Genomic DNA, 18,303 nt, shown 5'->3' with positions numbered 1-18,303 from the left:
CACCTAATCACACAACAGCATGATTTCCCCACACTCTGCAGGTGTGTCTCCACACAAAGCCAAGGTGTGAGCTGTAGCATAAGTAAGCATCCATATGCTTGCTCTCACCTAACTAGTGCAACAACAATGGCTATTAAAGGAAACCAGTTCATTGACTGCTGTTTGCAAAAGCAACAGACAGTTTTCACAGGCCCCTGCCCTTCCCATAGCCTTCACTTCCTCTTCCTCCCTCCCCACTGCAGGTTTCTGCCTCCTGGTACTGCGCAGCTTGGCAAACAGATGCAGTTACTTATTACAACAAGGGGGCAGGACAGTATTTGTCTTTACTGTTCAAATCAACTACTGGCTGTGTTTACTTATCTCCCATTAGGAGGTGATGGTGTATACCATTTACCAGTCCCTGCTCCCACATCTCCACTGTGCTGGTCACCCATGACTGGTACCAGTCCCTCCTGTGTCGCAGTTGCAGCTTGCTAAGTAAGCAATACAGAGCGATGCCGCACACGCCGTTGGTACAAGGCACGTGCAAACATCCCTTCCTGAATCAGGGAGGTTGGGAGTGGCAGAGGCCGGGCTGCCACGCAAAGTTGGTGTGCACAACCCATACGAACACATTGTCTTTCTGTCCTGCCTCTCGGAGAGGTCACCAACTGGTCTAAGCTTTAGCTGTTTGCAACCCTTCCATATTTCTCACTGTAACTTCACATCCTCTGATAGTTCACTTCTTGTGTGGGGAGCAGCTTTGCAGGGCAGGACTTCAGCTTTAGGTGCAAGAGCAGAACCAGTTTTAGAGGTTCCCACCTCCTTTATTGCTGGGCACGTGTTGCCACCTCTGCCTCCTCTGCCGTGCCAGTACAATTGTTTAGAGATGCAATTCCACAATCAATTGCAGGAGAAGAATTGCAGGGAAAATAAATTGCAGCACCAGGTTTATGCAAATGAGCAAGAGCCCTCTTAAATCAGGGCTCTGTCATTAGAAAAAACATACCTTGAAACAACACTCAGAAAGCTGCTGTGCTATGAAATCTGGCAGGCCAGAAACACAACTCAGGACTTGGGTCCTGCTGGGCATAAGACCCATGTTCTTGCTTTATTTTCAACAAAAATCATGTTGAAACTGAACTAGACAAGGAAGGTTGTGAGCGGGATGGTATGATTTTAACGTTTTGTGTCCTCTGGGGACAGAGGCACTTCTGTGGGACCCCGTGCATGCTCTTTTATTGCCAGAAAATAACCCGAAACACTGGGACTAGACCAAAGAGCTGAAGACAAGCTTCCTATGACTGCATATACGAAAAATGCAATCTTTTCCACCCCATTCAAAAGCATCCCTCTTCAGAACAATATTTAAGTACTTGCTCAATCTCAGGAAACTTTCTTCAACTCATGAAAGTCAGTAGGACTTACAAAGTACAAGATAAAAGTTAAAAAAGGATTTATAAATGCTGTCCTGAATAAGTACTGATTTAATCACACACGGAAGTGATTTCCTGAATCAAGCCCTTGCAACTTAAGCTAATACCATGTTATTCTATGTAAGGCAGCTATGCTTTTCATTTGGTATTATGTATGTTGTTACCAGAACCAGATCAACTCTAACAAAGAACATCTGACTTGAGCAGTTTTGAATACTTGACACTAAATTCCTAAAGTAATTTTTAAAAACCAACAGGAAAGCTCCGAGTTAGCTAGGCTGCCAGAAAAATGACTGGCTTACTGAAATTAAGTATTACATTTTGTTGTGTTGTTTGAGCTGATTTATCAGTTCCTTTGTAGCTGGCGGTAGCCTGAATCTTAGAACCACAGTGAACAATTAACCTTTATTTATCAAAATCATTTCACTGGTGGCATTTTTGGACAAGCAACTGGATAGTTGGTCACAAACCTTTTTAACTTGTTAAGAATGTAACGTCATGTATGTGTATTTTGCTTCCAAAGTATATTATAATGGAAAATCAATTAAAGGTATGCATTCTTGTGTTAGCTGGGTTAGTGGTCCTCGCTGATTATGAAGATTAGTTATCTTTCACATAATAAGATTATGCATTAAGCAGCTTGTAACTTTGTCAAGCTTTAACTGTCATTCCAATTTTCTACCCTTAGTATTTGGTTAAAGATTACCTTTTTTTTTTAAATTTCCAGCTAATCATTTCCAAGAACATGTAATGAAGAATGAATTGTTTTGTTCACTGAAACAGACGTTGGTGACCTTTTCTCTGGAGGGCTCTTAAGCCTCTTGCTTTGGGTGTAAGACCTTAAGTTTGGAAGAGGGATGTCTCTGTATCTGCTTTTTGAGTCAGCTTTTGCACTTTTTTTCCTGAGGTGATTTGTGTCCCAAAGCAACCCTGACAAAACTTGGGCCGTGCGCAGGGATTACAAATAGTTATGGAAATTCCTCTCATGTTGTGCGTGTTTGTGACCTATGCAGTTAGCCAAGAATTCAGCCTGGTGACTCCAGTTAGACAGGAAAACTTATGGTGGAGTTAGGTGTGTCCCTTCATGCCATCTTTCCGTCTCTAGGAAACATGCAGAGTTATGTCCCTCTGAAGGCACAAGAGGCAATGACTTTGCTCCCAATTCCAAGCCATGTTTCAAGGAGCTTTGCTTGCTCTTTTGCTCAGTTTTTTTGAGAAATGCATTCTTAGCCTCTGCTCTACGGGCCCATATATGCTCAGCTTTGCCATGTAGGTCCATAATCTGGGTAGCCACCTCTTTTTTCAGCTATCATTGAAGTTGAACAATGTTATGTTAAACTAGGAGTTCTACGGCTACTTTTCCCAGCTCAGAAGAAAAAGCAAGTCAGAGTAGCAATAGCCTGGAGTGGAGTCTCTGTCAACCTTATCTCAATATCACAGACTGTGTAGCATCAGCATGGATATCTCACAGAGTGCCGAATCTGGAGGAACTCACCTCTTCCAGATAGACTGAGGTAAGTAGTAGTTAAAGACTGTAGTAGTTTAGCCTGTGAAAAACCTTTGAGCACCACAGAATATGCCAAAGGATTGTGCGCTATGCTTACACTACATAATTTCTGCTTGATTTTATAGGGCTTGTTGGGATTTCGAATTCTGCACATTTGTGTTTGATGTGGTTTGGTCTCGTCTACCAGAATCAGTAGCTTCATTCCTGTCCAGATCCTAAACTGGCAATTAAAAAATAAACCCCTCCAGCAAACTCTGCTTCCTACTTTCTTCCCACATTTACTCAGGCTTGGAAGTTCCCATTCAAGCCTGACCAAAGGGGCTGCTGTTAGTTTGGGCAGCATCCTACCGCCTAACATGATAGAGACTTAGGGCTCAGTCTTAAAATCTGTGCTTGCTTCCATGAGCAACTCTCTTGTAACATCTGCAAGCCTGGTCTCATCATACATCTCAAAATCACAACAATCTCTCATCAGCATAGAGTTAGGAGGACATCTGAGAACTGCCATGACCTCCAGGAGGAGTAACATGGGTAGGTTATTCAACAACACCCACCAGAAAGCGTAGACACCATAAATCAATGGGGCAGAGACAGAACTGGGTAGTACAGATGTATTTCAAAACAAAAGGTTCAACAGGATCTAGCTAGAGCCAGCACAAAACAATGTGGAGAAACAGCTTATGCTGATTTATTGTAGCTCTCTGAAAAGCAAGCCCTCACCGAGAATAACTCATGCGTGGTCTAATATAGGGAAAAGAGAGGAAGGAAACTTCAGGTGGGAGTGGAGGGAAGGAATTATTGGAACCTGGCAACTGCATAGCTCTAGACAAATCTCAGCAAAGTTAACATTTGAGACCAGCTGCATTTTGTTTCAAGGAAGCTTTGAAGTAGTATTTTAGGGGACACAAGGCTGAGATCAGAGGTGAAATGCGAGGTCTGTAGCTTAAAATTCACGGGCCAGATCTTCCCACCCCTTTCTTGGATAAAACTGAAGAGATTCTAGGGTTACACAGACTGCCTCGGGGAGACACTCCTCCACTTTGATACCAGAGATGGGATTTTCCTCGGCAGAACTGACTGCCAGACCTGTTGCTCTGAATCTGCAAGGCAGACAAGCACTCTGGGAGACAGGGGCAGCTCAGGGTTTGGAGCTGTGCTTTCCTCTTGCTGCTGCCCTTCTACAGAGCACAGGAATCCTTGAAAGAAGAATTACGACTTGTATTTCCAAAGAGGCAAGGTGTAGGCATTGCTCACACACACAGGACGGAGGAAGGGATGACCTGGGGGGAGCCTGGGCGGAACTGCCCCCAGACCTGGCTGGGAGTAAGGCTGGAATCGGACATCCCGGTTCTGTACTTCCCTCTGCTTCAGCCCTTCCTCGGTACAAGGGCTGCAGGAGAGATAAAATGGAGGTCGTATCTCCCAAGGGGAGCTGCAAGGATGAATGCACAGAACAGTCAGTGTCTTTCTCAGAAAACTGTGCAAAGCATTATTTCAATAGAAGACATCAGCTGCAAAATTCAAGTTGATCTGAAATCACACCCAAAATTTTTAGATTAGCTTTAAGGTGTGGAGGAAGAATATTCAAAGAAGCAAAAGTGTTTCTGGCATAGATCCCCTTGGAAATCAGGAAAAATAACATACTTCTTGTTAATTTTATTAAAAATTAATTTTCACTTGGAAGCAAAGCCACCGCAGAAGGACCACGATTCTCAATGGAGAACCAACAAACAGGGAGTAAGAGCAAGAACAGTTTCCACAGACCTCCCCCTCCTCTTTCACAGACTGGCACTGTAACTCTAATGATTTCCAAGGGGACAAAAGTTACCATTTAGCCAGTTGTGTAGCAGTTTCTCCTTGAAATCAAAATCCAGACACTGCCTGGTGAGCCAAAGCCTTGGAAAAAGAAAGGCTTGTGTAATTAGACGGACTGTCCTTTCAAATCATGAGAAAGCTGCAATTAAAGGGCCAGAAGCTTTCTTCTGCACAGTCACTACTGCCTAAACTCAGCACTACTCACTAGTTCAGGACTAAACCTGTTCACTGAACAAAGAAGGGTTTTTTATATAAAAGTATGTCTCTGTTTCAAAGTAGCTGTGCAAAAACAGTTCCTTCTTACTGAGTTCACTTGCAGCCTCGGCACATTCAGAGCACCGGTACCTGTTCCAGTGACAAGCCACTACTTATTGCTGCTGTAAGTTCATAGCTTGACAAACCCAACTCAACCCTAAAAGACCAAGCAGACTTCCTAGAAAGGAACAAGGCGTGCTAGATTAAGCGATCAGCTCAAGCCATGCAAGAGTGCTCCCTACATGGCATCTTAGCCCCATTTTGACCATTTAATCCTGCCTTTCTGCATAGCACAGAAGACGGAATTAGACAGCAGTATCCCTGTATCAAGGTGAGGAGTTCTAGTTGAGCTTCTGTAAGTTTAAAATGATGGAAATTACTTTAGTTAGTAAAGCCATCCCTCTGGCTAGGTCCACACAAGTACTTGGTGACTTTTAAGTCCTTAGTAACATGCTTGCTTGCTTCGTTATTTTCAAATGTTTCCTAAGAAGCGCTTATAGTTTGGGACAAATCATAAAGTGGTGCAGAGAACACTACATCTAAATGTTAAGCAGTGTTTCCTAAAGTCCTCTAAGACAAGTCTGCAGACTTTTTCTGACTTCACTTTTTTCACAAGGTATTTTTCACGCAGGAGCTGGACATCACTAGTGGTCTGAACCTGGGCTCACCAGGGGTTCTTCATGGTCAGTCTCCCCACAAAACCAATGGTTCTTAAAAATGGGATTGTCCATGTTTTTAGCCATGGCTCTAATCACCTCCAGCCTCAAGCTGTTATTTCAGGGAGTGGATGGTACAGACAACTCATGAGAAGCAATATTGAAAAAGTTATTAAAGGAAGAATTCAGCTCATCACTTTAGCACCTGTGCAGGGAAGAAGCTGAAAAGTGCACACCTGGCACAAGGGGGTCAGAGCATTTCCAAGCCGCTCCTTGCAATAAAAACTGCACAACTGAAGTACTTTGATCAGGCATTTTGGGCTTACGTGGGCAAATCTTCACTAGCTTGGAAGAGAGCTGTGAATAAGTAAGGAGCAAGAAAGGGGATGACACTTTACCTGTTCTGTGAACTCGAGATAGTATGACATTATTACTTTTTAATAAAGCACTGGCTGTGCAATTCCTAATTGTATGGCAATGGTTTAAAGCAAAACATAAAACTTCAATTCCCTGAAATACTTAGACCTGATAGTAAGGTTTGTAACCAGGCAATTCCACCAATAATGTGGGACACTTGATTACTTCCTGCACTGAGTCAATTACCTGTCCTCACTTTCACCTTTCTGATCCAATTTTGTCTGCGGTCTTCTGTGTTGGCAGAGATCTTAACTGGTTATCTTTAACAAACTGACGAACTCATAAAAAGTTCAGATGTCACAGATAACATGAGTCTCCAAATAGCCAATCTTTTCCTGCATGATTTTCCAAAAGCCAGTGTGGAATTATCCCATAAACTTAGAGACAGAAACTCAAGGATTGATTTCTTAATCATAAAGCACTTATGTATATTTTAACACACTTCGAGGTTAAGCACGTTAATTTCCAATGAATAATCCTATCTCGGCACGTCCCAGAGCTGCACTTCAGCCCTGCCCAGCTATGAGGAGAATCTTTGCAGCGAGAGGCTTTACAGGCTCTGTCAAAATCAGTATCAGCAGCTATTCCTCTGGGAAATCAGTACTGTCACAGGCAAAGCATTTGCCAAGGCTTTGAGCATGTTCAAATTAATTTACTATTCCACGTTTGCTGTAGGCCTGAGGTAGGAGAGAAGGTTGAATGTAAGCAGTTAAACGTGAGACACAGGAATCCTGCTACGACAGTGATCGCTGCAACATGTGCTTTAAAGGCTGAAATGTTTATTCGTGTTTTGAACCACAGTAAATTTGAACCGCAGCTGAAGTGCAATGGTTTACCTACAGATGATTTAATAGTTAAAAAATGGATAGAGATTTCTGCCTATGGTTGCCAAATGCAGGTCTGTGTTATTTCTTGGTCACACTGAGCTAATCTGGCTGTCCAAAGACTTTAGCTATGGCAGGCTTGCTTCCTAAAATGTTCTTTCATTTCTAGCACCACGGCAGCTTCACCTACAGCAGAGGGTCTGCCACACTAATGTAAACAAGGAACTACTTGCCACGAGTTTTAAACACTGTCTTGATTTGCTCTCAAAAAGGGCTAGATGTAAAAGCTTTAAACTCCAAAAGCTGAATGGGTCCTGACCAACTTGGGGTGCAACTACTAAAATAAGGATGAGTGATAACAATAAAATAAAAGAGTACTTAGATAAATCCTTGGCTGCAATCACTTTAGGTAAAGGCAAAGAAAGCTAAAGGCATGTGGGATGCCTTTTCTGCAGAAAAGCTTGAAATAGAAAAGGAAATCAATACTCATTTACAGTATCTGGCAGTCACTGAACCAAAACATACATGTACACCTACAGCAGAGCAGAAATAACAACATTTATTTAAACCACAAGCTGTTATTCTGCTGCAGGAACGCTGTGTTTTATGTGGAGCACTTCACCAGCAGCTGAGAAGTACCACGTATTTCTGACCATTTTTAAAAAGCCTCAGCAATATCAAGAGCAAATATTTTCAATATCACAATTATTAACCCCGACACTGCCAGGCCGGCTCGGACTCCTCTGATTGCTGGCAAAGAAAGTGTCAGAGCTGATGCGTGAGCTAGCAGCAGGGAAGATGTTTTGTCTTTCCTCCCGAGTTTCTCTTCTGCCAACTTACAAGACACCATTTGTTGGATCACATGTGAGGGGTGCATCTGCCACAGCCTGCAACAGGAACGGGAACGGGAATGGGAAGAGCTTCATCAGCTATATCGCTACAGTGCCACACCAGGGCTGCTCACGGCATCGGAGACACAGAGGTCTCAGATGAGGGTTGAACCATTGCACATACTGTGTGGGACATTGGGAGGAAGGGAGACCTCAGTCCTGTTGCTGTGAGATGGGGACAGGGCTTGGGAGCACTGGAGCACCCATGCCCGTGCCTTGTGTGATGCCCGAGAGCCGGCATGGGCGTGGAGGGCAGGAGAGAGGTTTGCTAACTGCCTGCAGAGCTACAGGGTGGCTTGAGCAGGGACATGTCTGAAAATGTTCTGGGCTTAGCAAAATGTAAACAAGCCTTGATGCTACATTTAGCTGTGCTGAGGGATCTGACCACCTCTCCTAAAGCAACAGGAAAATACGCACAGCAGGAAGCAAACCTTTGATGGTCAGAACCCTTAAATGATGCTTCAAAAGAGAAACCTATACCTACATATAAGAATGACACAATGTTTCCACCGACCATGCAAAACTTGGGCTTTTAGGGGAAGGCGTAGTGTTTAACAAATCAACATTACCCAAACACTGAAAGTGAAATTAAATATAAACAAAGTGAATCTGCTGATTGATTTTTTTTCCCATTCCCCAGCTCCGAGAAATGTGACCAGTAAATAAACAGCATAAATAATAACAACAGCTGGCTTTTGTACAACACTCCTCATTCACAAAAACCAAAATGCTTTACAAAGGATGCGACTAGGCTTGTTGTAGAGTCACATAACACAGAGATGAATGGGACCTCAGGAGGTCCTCTGATCCAGTACCCTGTCCCAAGCGAGGATCAACCCTTCCTCCCACTGCCACGTAAACTGAAGCACAAGAGGTAAGAAGCCTTGCCCATGGCAAGACAGCATGCCAGAGGCAAGGATGGACACACGGCGTGAGGCAAAACCTGACCCTACTGCAATCGGTGGGAGTTTAACAGCGGAGTCAAAATGTCACCATGGGTCCCCTGAGCTCCAGCCCTGTGCTACATGCACAGGGCCACAGTGGAAAGAAAAAGTCAATTCTTAAAAAGCTTTCTGTCCTAATGAACTTGTGGGCAGCTAATAATGTCGGAGAGATGATCTGTGCATTTTCAGGACGACCTGGGTTAAGATGCTTGGTGCTCCTTGCTAAAATCATTTGCGGAGGGCCAGAGGATGACTGAATGCTGATCACTTGAATATCCTTTTAATAAAATGGGATTATGAATGCTGCTCAAAATACAGTTTTTAATACTCCAAATATTGTAGACTAGCTCTCACACAAAATTGAAAAAATGAAGAAAAAGCTTAACAATTAAGTCAGCTAGATGTTATCTCTACAGCAATTTAATTACTTACTGCTTCTTCATCACTCCTCGTGCCTTTAGCCCAGCAAATTAAGACACTGCAGATTTCCGGAATTTGACAGTTGAATTTGAAACCTCACTGAGATAGTTTTGAAGAATAGAAGTAAACAATATGTTGAAAAATTATAAAAATAAGCTCATCTTGCCAGCTGGTGAACTAGCTAACCTGCTGACACCTACAGCAAATTAAACCAACTTTCTGTTCTAAAAAAGGACAAAGATTTAAGTTTTATTCCCTCACTCTGCAAGCTTCAAGCTTGATCAAGGAAGAAAGAAAACATACAGAGCAAGCCCTTTTTATCATAGGTCAGATAGATGGCTGAAAAAGATCAGTACTCTTTCTTGCCTACCAAATCTATAGTAGTTTGTACATTTTCTCCTTACCCATCCATATACAATACTGGAGCAAATGATTACTACGCTATTACCACTGAATGTTTGGCTTTAGCCCAGTTGTCAATATTTTGTTTCCTTTTTTTTTCCCCCTCTCTCTTTTGTTTCTTTAAACGGATTGCTGCTGAGACAATTTACTTGTAGCTGAACAGCAGAGAACAACTAATGCATCACTTCGTAGATTTTTTTAAAAAAAATCTCTCTTCAAACATCAAGCACTCTTCAACCACCAAAACCTCAAGGAATAACTTACTTTCTCTGGCAGCTTTCATCTAGGACCCAATTCATATCACTTGCCTGGATGATTACACCCTATTTTAGATGAGGAAACAAAAGCACCGAGAAATTAAGGGTCCGATTCTGTAAATCACTGGTCATTGTGTCACTGCCTAATGACTGTCTTGACCATGTGTTTTGCCTGTTCTCTGCTCCTCATTGACTTCTTTATTCTGTTTTCTGACACTACATTTTCTAGGTCTAGCAAGCTGCCTTTGCCACCACTTAGTAAGGGAGGATTCAGAGGCTCCCATCATCAAGCAAGTGCTCACCAAGCAGAAATGAAGATAGCTCCTGGCTGGAGAGCAAGTGTCTGTCATGCAGAAGGGGAGTCTCTTTCCTTCCAGTGGAAGTACTTATGAAGTTTGGTGTTAGTCAAGGTCTTGGGATATTGAAAACGGCTACATGGCTGCTACTGCAAAAATAATGAATCCCTTTGGTCACAAACATACTGCATCTGTCTAGGAGAAACAAACACATCCCCAAGTAGAGCATGCTCCGAGACCCATCCCCTCTCCTGCTCCTAGGTGTTTGTGGACAGCCCATAGGAGTGTGCTTGGAGGCAGGCACATCTGACCGGAGTGCTCTGGCCACGAGGACTGCTTCCACTGCCTGCTCCCTGCCTGTCCCCAAGGCCACACCTTGGTACCACTGTCTGGACAGTGAGTCTCGTCAGCTTTGAGACACTTTCCTGACACCACCACCCAGTAACTGCTCCAGGTCTCGTTGCTTTAGAAGATGTTTGTGGTCAGGACTAGCCCAAGGTTGGTATTTGGGATTGTTTTACCAGTATTTCTCTTCTAGTTAACATGAGTGAGATTTTCTTGGTCTTCAAGAAGAAACCCTAGGAGAGATACAGTTTTAATGTCAGAAAACTTTACCCTGGTGCTGTTAATTTCCTTCCTATAGGATAATAAGCCATACTGATACAGTGTCAGAATGTCTGTATTGGTAGAGTCAGGGCAGGGATGTGTGGGTATAGTTAAGGATATAACTGGGGTGTGATGAGGTAAGGGACCTGCCTAAGCATATCTTAAGGAATCTCATGGGCAGGATGCAATACTGTCTCCTTGGATACTTAGGAGAATCAGCCTTTTGCTATCAGGGTTATGTCACATCTCTTGGATAAGGGACAATAGAAGGTTGTTAAACACTGATGGCTTCCATTCAAGTGGAAGCACATTAGGACAATGGCACGTCTAAACCTAGGGAAGGCAGCTCAGCCAAACATGTCTGCAGGGACAGCTCTTAGAACAATGCAATTTCCCTAGAAGAACAAAGGGATCAGATGTTCGCCTTGGCTCTGAAAAGTACGAAGCCACAGCAGCTTGAAGGGAACTTGCAAGGAAACACAGGCCAACTCCTCTGCAACAGGCATCTAGAAAAAATACCCTCTTCTAGCCAGTACAACTATACCAGCCAACTCTTGCTGTAGGTGTATTCATGGTGATCTAAAAGAGCTGCTGTGTGTTCCCAGGGGATGTATATTCAAGAGTGCTGAAGAAATTGAGGCAAGGAACTGTGTGCAGCTGGTTTTATTATTTTGTCTAAACCCACACATTTCTTGTGCCAGTGAAGTAAAGTGCTCTTGCATCTGGAACCCTGATAAAGTTGATGAGTTTGTCTGCTTCAACTATTGCATTGCTGTCAACAAACAACTGGTTTAGAGTGCTCCCAGTTTGATGAGCTGAAGAAAACTTATGCACCAGAGTCTGAGAGGAGAGCCAGTGCAGGGTCTGCTCAGGATAAAGAGACCTGGAGGGATGGGCAGGGCTCTAACTGCTGAGTGACCAGCTAGGGAATCTATCAGGGTCATGGTACAAAGCCAGTACTGATCATCACACTTGTAATCCCATTAAAAGGAAATGAACTATTTGCATGAGAGAAACAAGGTTTGCTTAGCCTTCAGTCTCTGGCAGAAATTGAGTTTTACAACACAATCTCAAGACCAATTTTCTTATTTTCTCCTATTTCTACCTCTACCTCTGATAGTCACCGTGTTGGACAGCACCGTTTCCAAGAGTTCATCAGGTGGCACACTGAGAACCAACACTGATTTTGCTTCCTTTGCTGCTGTCTCAGGACCAGGATGAAATTTTACTGCTTTGAGATTCATAACAGGGAACTCCTAGTCACTTTGTTCCCACACACCAGTGTCACAAATTTGCACACTTGTGTTCAGAAGCCGATCCTAACAGTGCAATGAGCAAAAGGGACAGTTTAATTACAATTGTTATTCCCTTTGTTATTTGCCTTTTTCCTTGGGTTCTGTGGAATAAAAGGCAGATTTGCTTCTGTTGAACATTCCCGTGGGGACTGAAAAAAGTTATCCTACCAAAAAAAGCCTGTCAGAAATATCTACAGCAAGAACCAAAGCTGCTCTCCTGTCTGTCAGAGTCCCTCTTACGTGAAGCTGGTTTGCTAATTTGCCCATCCTCTGGAAATGGGTAAGAAACCATAAAACGATGCCCCCATTCACAGTGAATAAGACGGTCACACGGAGCAAAGAGAACATAGCCATTAAAGGAACACATACATGGCTGATGAATAGAAGGGAGGCGTTAGAAACTCGGGCAATAGCAATACAACAAGCAAAGCCTGGAATGTTGATGCGACAATGCTAATTGTTATTTCCCCTTTGCACTGTGTACAATGTGATCAGACACACAGAGGGATCTGAATTCATCCTACCACAAACTGTGCTGACATAAGTCACTTTGCATCATACAAATTTGGCCCTTGTGCGTTAGTTTGAAGTTCACCTCATTAGTACAAACAAAAGTGTTCTTCAACAGTGACACTGAATTAGAAATTCCTTTAAGTATTTCTAGAGACTAACACCACACAGTGTAATTAAAGACATTATAACTAGTGACTGGATTCCCTTTACTTTGACTTCACTTAGGTTTATTTATTTATTTATTCATTTTGGAAGAGTCTGAAAGTCAAATTCAACTTTGTCATCTGCTCACGCTGGGAGCTGTGCTGTTCTTCTGGAAATGCCATGGAAATGCTGGTAATGAGGTGCCAAAATCAGCAGGCAATATTCACATTTTAAGGGCCAGTTCAAATATAAAGGCAGTTTGTATTTCTGCACCACAAGCACTTCTGCAAAGTCCTTGGGGAAGAGAGAAATATATTTTCTCCTATTGGCTTGGCCTTTCATTGCTAACAAGTCAGAATGAATGACAGGCATTTTTCAAAGAGTAAAATGAATTTAAAAAGTAAATAGAAAAGCAGGTGCTTTTTATTTGTTTAATTTTGTGTTTTTAATCACACTTGTCAGGTGTAGAACTGAAAGAACTCCTACAAAGACACTGTTTACTCAGACAATAGCAACTCTGTTCACTTAAACCATGGTCACGATGTCTAAAGTTGAGCCAATCCATTTTAGTGTACATTAACAATCGACCAGGAACACACACCAGTGACCCACACGTGTCTCAGCTTCAGGCAGCCTCCTCAGACAGACCACTTCAGTTGCTGGCAATCATCTAAGTGCACCTAGAGACCACTACGTGGAGAGACACATAAGCACCATGCTAACTAGCCAGATAATGATTTCTGTTTGATAGATGAGGAAGCTCAGATACAAGGATGTCAGGAATCCACATTTTCAAAAGCATACTCTAACTACAAGTGTCTCAAGCTTCAAGTGTCCAACCTAGAATGGCTGATCTACAGGGAGAGAGCTGAGCATCACTTTCTCTATCTGAAGTCAATGGTGGCTGCAGGCTATTAGCACCTTGGAAAAAACTACTGTGGGTCAATAAATCTCACAGGGTTTATTTGAGGTCAAGCAGAGGGACTGAAAGTGCCCCAGAACAAACTGTTTGTGCTTATCTAGGCAGTGACAGGAACAGCTGAAGCATCCAGAAAAGGCTACGGGGATACAGAACAGAGAGGAAAAGAAGGTCATCTCTGAACTTCTCTAGGCCCTTTAGGGGCCTCAAAGGAAATGCCTTAACTTCTCCTCCCAACTTTCCTTCCCCTTCCTCATCCCACCTCTATTCTTAGCAGCTTTGTCTGAGAGCTGGGAACAGAGCGTGGTTTCTTAATTCCTCACCTCCTATTACCTCATATTTTGACTCAGACCACTCAGGGTGGTGGCAGAGGTTTTAACCTTGCATGGAGCCATTGGTTTTGTTTACACAAAGACTGCTTTCCCATTAAGTAGGATTTCCTCGGCTACTGGGACATATCAATCTGGGCACAAGATCAATCTGGTTTGGTACCGATGATTTACTTCCTCCAAACATTACATGGTCCTGAAAATGCCCTGCCTTGTCCAGATCTTAAGCTTTGCGCTCACTAGTGAGCACTCAGTGCCAAAGAGTTACCTGTTTTCATGCTCCACAAATCCTGCTGTTGGCACGATACATGAAAACAACACCAGAACATACTGCTTTTTCTTCCCTGCTGCATTCAACAAGACCACTTAATGACATCTTAAGATGAAACTGGCTCAACAAGTTGGGCAGCTTGCAGGGCTGCTGGCCGGGGAAGTTGCACCTGCATTGCTGCCAGCAGACAGCAATAGAAGATGACACCCAGTTCCCAGCTCTGCTGTTGGGAGTTACTTCCCACCCAAAAAACAAGTGGAAAACACTGTCACCCTCCTTCCTTAGTCCCATTACTACCTACTCTATCTACCCCATCTAATCATTATGACATCTGAGTGCCTTTGTGTGTCAGCTTCCTGTGAAGTAATCACCTAAATCCCCCTTCGAAACAAAGCAGACCCTGCTGAGGAACTCACAATAGGTGCCTTTCACTCGCAGGACAACCTTGGCCTCGGTGGCACTTATAACAAAGCTTCCATATGTGCACCAGTATGGGCTGATCAGTCAGATCAACAGCACACCAGATCAGAGGTTGGATATTTGTGAGCACAAAGCAAAAGAGCCTCACAAAATTTCCCCATCTTCCTGACAAATCATTTTAAAAAAAAAATATGCTACAGCACATTAGTCTGCCACAGCCTTTATCCACCTTTGGGGGTCTGTTTCAGGAGATAAAAGAGAAGCACCAGCTCTGAGGGGCAATGTCTGTCAGTCGGCCCCGCTCTCAGAGACTGCCTAGGCATTGTGTGCTCTTCAACCCCAGGCTAGGGCTACTTTTTAATTTTTCCTTTGGCAGATATCCCGTTTTTTCCCTTCCCTGGGGGAGGGATCAAGGATGGTAAGTTCTATTCTAATAGAAGACAAGTCAATGGTAACCTTTGGGCATCTGCAGTGAAGAGGTATTTCTATAGCCCTAGCTGGGATTAGATGCATAATGGATCAATGAAAGATCCCACCGTTTGACGGTTATAGTGTCATTCGTTAGTGTTAAGATTTGAACCTGAATCAACAATTGAGTTAGAAGATTGAAAGAATCGCCCTCAGTATTTAAAATAGAATAAATTGTAACAAGCCTGTAAAAGTCCCCTGAGGTGTCTCTCTTTCTCTCTCTATACAATATATATAGATCACTTTTGCTGAACATTTAAAATTAGATGAAAGTTGCTGAGCTTCTACAAATGAAGCAGAAAAAGCTGAGCTACTTATGAAAAGTGAGGGGAGGGGGGGAAATAATGTATTTTTGGTTTGCCTATCAAAGCAGTTCAAGAGCATTCTTGACTGTAGGATCCAGGCACTAACTTGTTATTCAGTCACTTACCATCTCTCCTACATAACAATGCAAAAAGAGCTAATAATAAACAGTACGCCCCCTCCTTATACACAAACACGCAAACGCAAACACACACACACACACGCACTTAGGAACCACTTGTAAATGAGCAACGCTGATCCCATCCACTTTTGTTGTCACAAAACTAGGGCAAGCTCACTCTCAATTAACTGCTTGGTGCACAGAGCCCTAAAAAAAATTAACTACCCAGAGGACTTAGACACCAAGTTTTAATTCTTAGCTCTTTATCATCCTTTCATTTCTGGATCAAAGACCCATCCACTCACTACTAATTTGCTAAGAAATTAAACATGAAAAAAGAAAGCAATTCCACAACTGGGTGAAGAATGTTGCGGGCAGTTAATGATTAATTAGCATTATAATACAAGACAGCCTGGTTTCACAGTAGAAGTTTGTTTTGATAGCATTTTTTTTTTCTGCAGAGGAAATCTTCAGGTTGGAGCAAAGACTATGTAAAACATCAGTGCCGAAAACTTTCCTCTTGTTTCCGAAAGGCAGCGAGTAGAAGTAACTATAAAATGCTCTGTGGACCAGGTGATCTTAAACCAAGGCCCATGTCCTACAGTCCAACCAGTGCAATGGAGCTATAGTGGGGTGGCTGCACTGTCCTCCCCTCTGGGGACAGCGTACTTGGGTGCTTGCCCACCTCCCAGCTCTATGTTATTCCCATTGCCCCTTAGTTTGGCAGGCATAAAACCCAAGGTCAGCTAACTTGGACCTGTATCCATCTCAGCACAGTTGCAGGCTGATTTGGACACAGGATGATGTCTAACCTGTTGGGCGGTCAAGGAAAAAGTTTAACTCCCTACTACAGCTTGAACAACCTTTTCCTGTGACTGTTTTCTAGCTGTATAAAATCAAGATAGCTTTTCCTGTTTGCTTGCAGAAAAAGAAACCAATAAAACAATATCCAGATTTTTATGAAGTAGCTACCTATGTAACTAGTGGTAGAATAAATACATGCCAAGCCAGCAGATACTGGGAGGAAGAAGAAAGATCATAACTATGGGAGGAACAGAGATAGCTTTCTATAACAGACCATAGCCAGCATACAATCAGCATAGAAAGCTATTACAGTAAAGGGGTTATTTAAATTATGACAAAAACATTAGAGAATTTCTCTATCTGATTCCTTGTCCGTGTTTATTACTGAGGTCGGTTTTGAAATCGCAGTTGCCAGTGAAAGCTCCCTAAATCACTTACTAACTATAAATAATTTAAAAAACCCAAACAACAGTCAAAAAGCAATGGAGTCAAACCATATTCTGCCTGCTGCCCTGAGAGTTCGGCTGCTACTGTGGAAACTGAAGTCAGATGCTGATATTTAATTTGTTGACACTGAGAAAATCAGGAGTAGACATCCCTAAGCCTGTGTCCCATCCCTCCCTGATTGCCTGTGCTACTAGTTTGAAGATAGTTGTTTACTGCTGATAGGCATCAGCCACCTGCACGTGCCACTTGGTAGCACACTGAACTGCGAACCAAGCCATCTGTGCATGAAATGACAGTAACTCCACGTTTTACATCTGCAAGGCCGACTTGAGTGAGTAAAGGTTTGGAGAATACAGTCTTTACAGTAGGGGGTCTCTCAGATGAGAGAAATCTCCTTTAGTGGCTCTGTAAAGCCCCATGCACACAGCCCTGTAACACCAGTCAAGCTATAAATAATAATTACATGAATAGAGTCTTATTTACTGGTAGTAAAAAAGGACATTTGCCTGCAAGTGCTCACCTGGGAGTTGCTGCTGGCTTCCAATACCTGCAGAAGAGATACTGCCCATCAGCATTGACGATATGGGGCAGGTCCTTGTACGGGATGTTTTGAGGACTCCGCTTTGGCGAACTTTCCTCTGGCATTCTGGAAGAATGACCTGCAAGGCGTTGGAAGAAACAAGACGTATTTTAGAACGGGTGAAGGCAAGATAGAGGCTGATGGGCTTGGTAGCCACAGACATTCAAGAAAGTCAGAGTCAGTAAGGCAAGCACCGCTGGTGGAAGTCTCCCTCCAAAACTCCAGCCAAACAGCCCCCAAAATCTTAACTACTTTAAAACAGAAATGTAGCATTTTGTGTTCAGAAAAGGCTCACATTTGAGGGGAGGGCATTGGAGGAGTGGGGGGGAAGGAGGGAAGATCAATCCACCATCACTGCTTCATCACAGCTTTCTCTCCCCACTTCTCCCATCTGTGTTTATTTTCCATCATTTTGTGAAACAGATCCTAAAAAGAATATTTTAGCTGCAATCAAGTGCAGATTGTGCAGCAACCGCCACAGATATGAAAAGACAGCTGCATAAAAGATTTATCTCTGCCTTTAACATCTCCACAGAACAGCGGAGGGTACGCAGCAGAGGTATCTGCCACCGTGTCATCATTAGGATCTTCTCTGACATCTCAAACAGGAAGGTGGCGGCGGTGGGGAATGAAACGTTTCCAGGAGAATTTGCAACAAACCTGTTTTCATCCTGTGCAAGGGTTTGCATTCTAGTGAGGAGCCGGCATCGCAAGTCAAATGCAAGCAGATAAGCCTTTTTGCATGTCGCTGCGGAGGTGCATTCACACTCCGCCGACCACGCAGCCCCCGCGGTCCCCGGTGGGTGCCCGGCGGGTCCCTCCCGGGTAGCTCCGGTGCGCCGGGCGGGCTGCGCGGGGCTCGCCGCGGCTCCTCTTCCCGGCTCGCTCGCTCTTTGAGGAAAGTCGCTTGGGTAATTCACCACTTCTTGTTCATTTCATCACTTTTTTTTTTTTAACCCCCCCCCCCTCTCCAACAAAATGGCGG

The 18,303-nt window shown here is 43.4% G+C and overlaps 1 protein-coding gene across 2 annotated transcripts in view; it reads right to left on the bottom strand.

Annotated features, from left to right (window-relative positions):
- The window catches only part of MGLL (monoglyceride lipase), a 67,472-nt gene extending 49,257 nt beyond the window's left edge, over positions 1–18,215 (bottom strand). The window contains exons 1-2 of one of the 2 annotated variants that reach the window (XM_009321035.1): positions 17,979–18,215; positions 17,259–17,397 (exon numbers count right to left, since the gene is read on the bottom strand). In XM_009321035.1, coding sequence (XP_009319310.1) covers positions 17,259–17,397; positions 17,979–17,988 — 149 coding nt within the window. In that variant the 5' untranslated portion in view covers positions 17,989–18,215. The remainder of the gene's footprint in view (positions 1–17,258; positions 17,398–17,978) is intronic. The other variant, XM_009321034.1, reaches the window with a different exon arrangement.
- Positions 18,216–18,303: the final 88 nt, after the last annotated feature.

Source organism: Pygoscelis adeliae, unplaced genomic scaffold (assembly GCF_000699105.1).
Source record: "Pygoscelis adeliae isolate BGI_AS28 unplaced genomic scaffold, ASM69910v1 Scaffold453, whole genome shotgun sequence".
Classification (NCBI taxonomy): domain Eukaryota; kingdom Metazoa; phylum Chordata; class Aves; order Sphenisciformes; family Spheniscidae; genus Pygoscelis; species Pygoscelis adeliae.
This window is presented reverse-complemented; position numbering and strand designations above follow the sequence as displayed.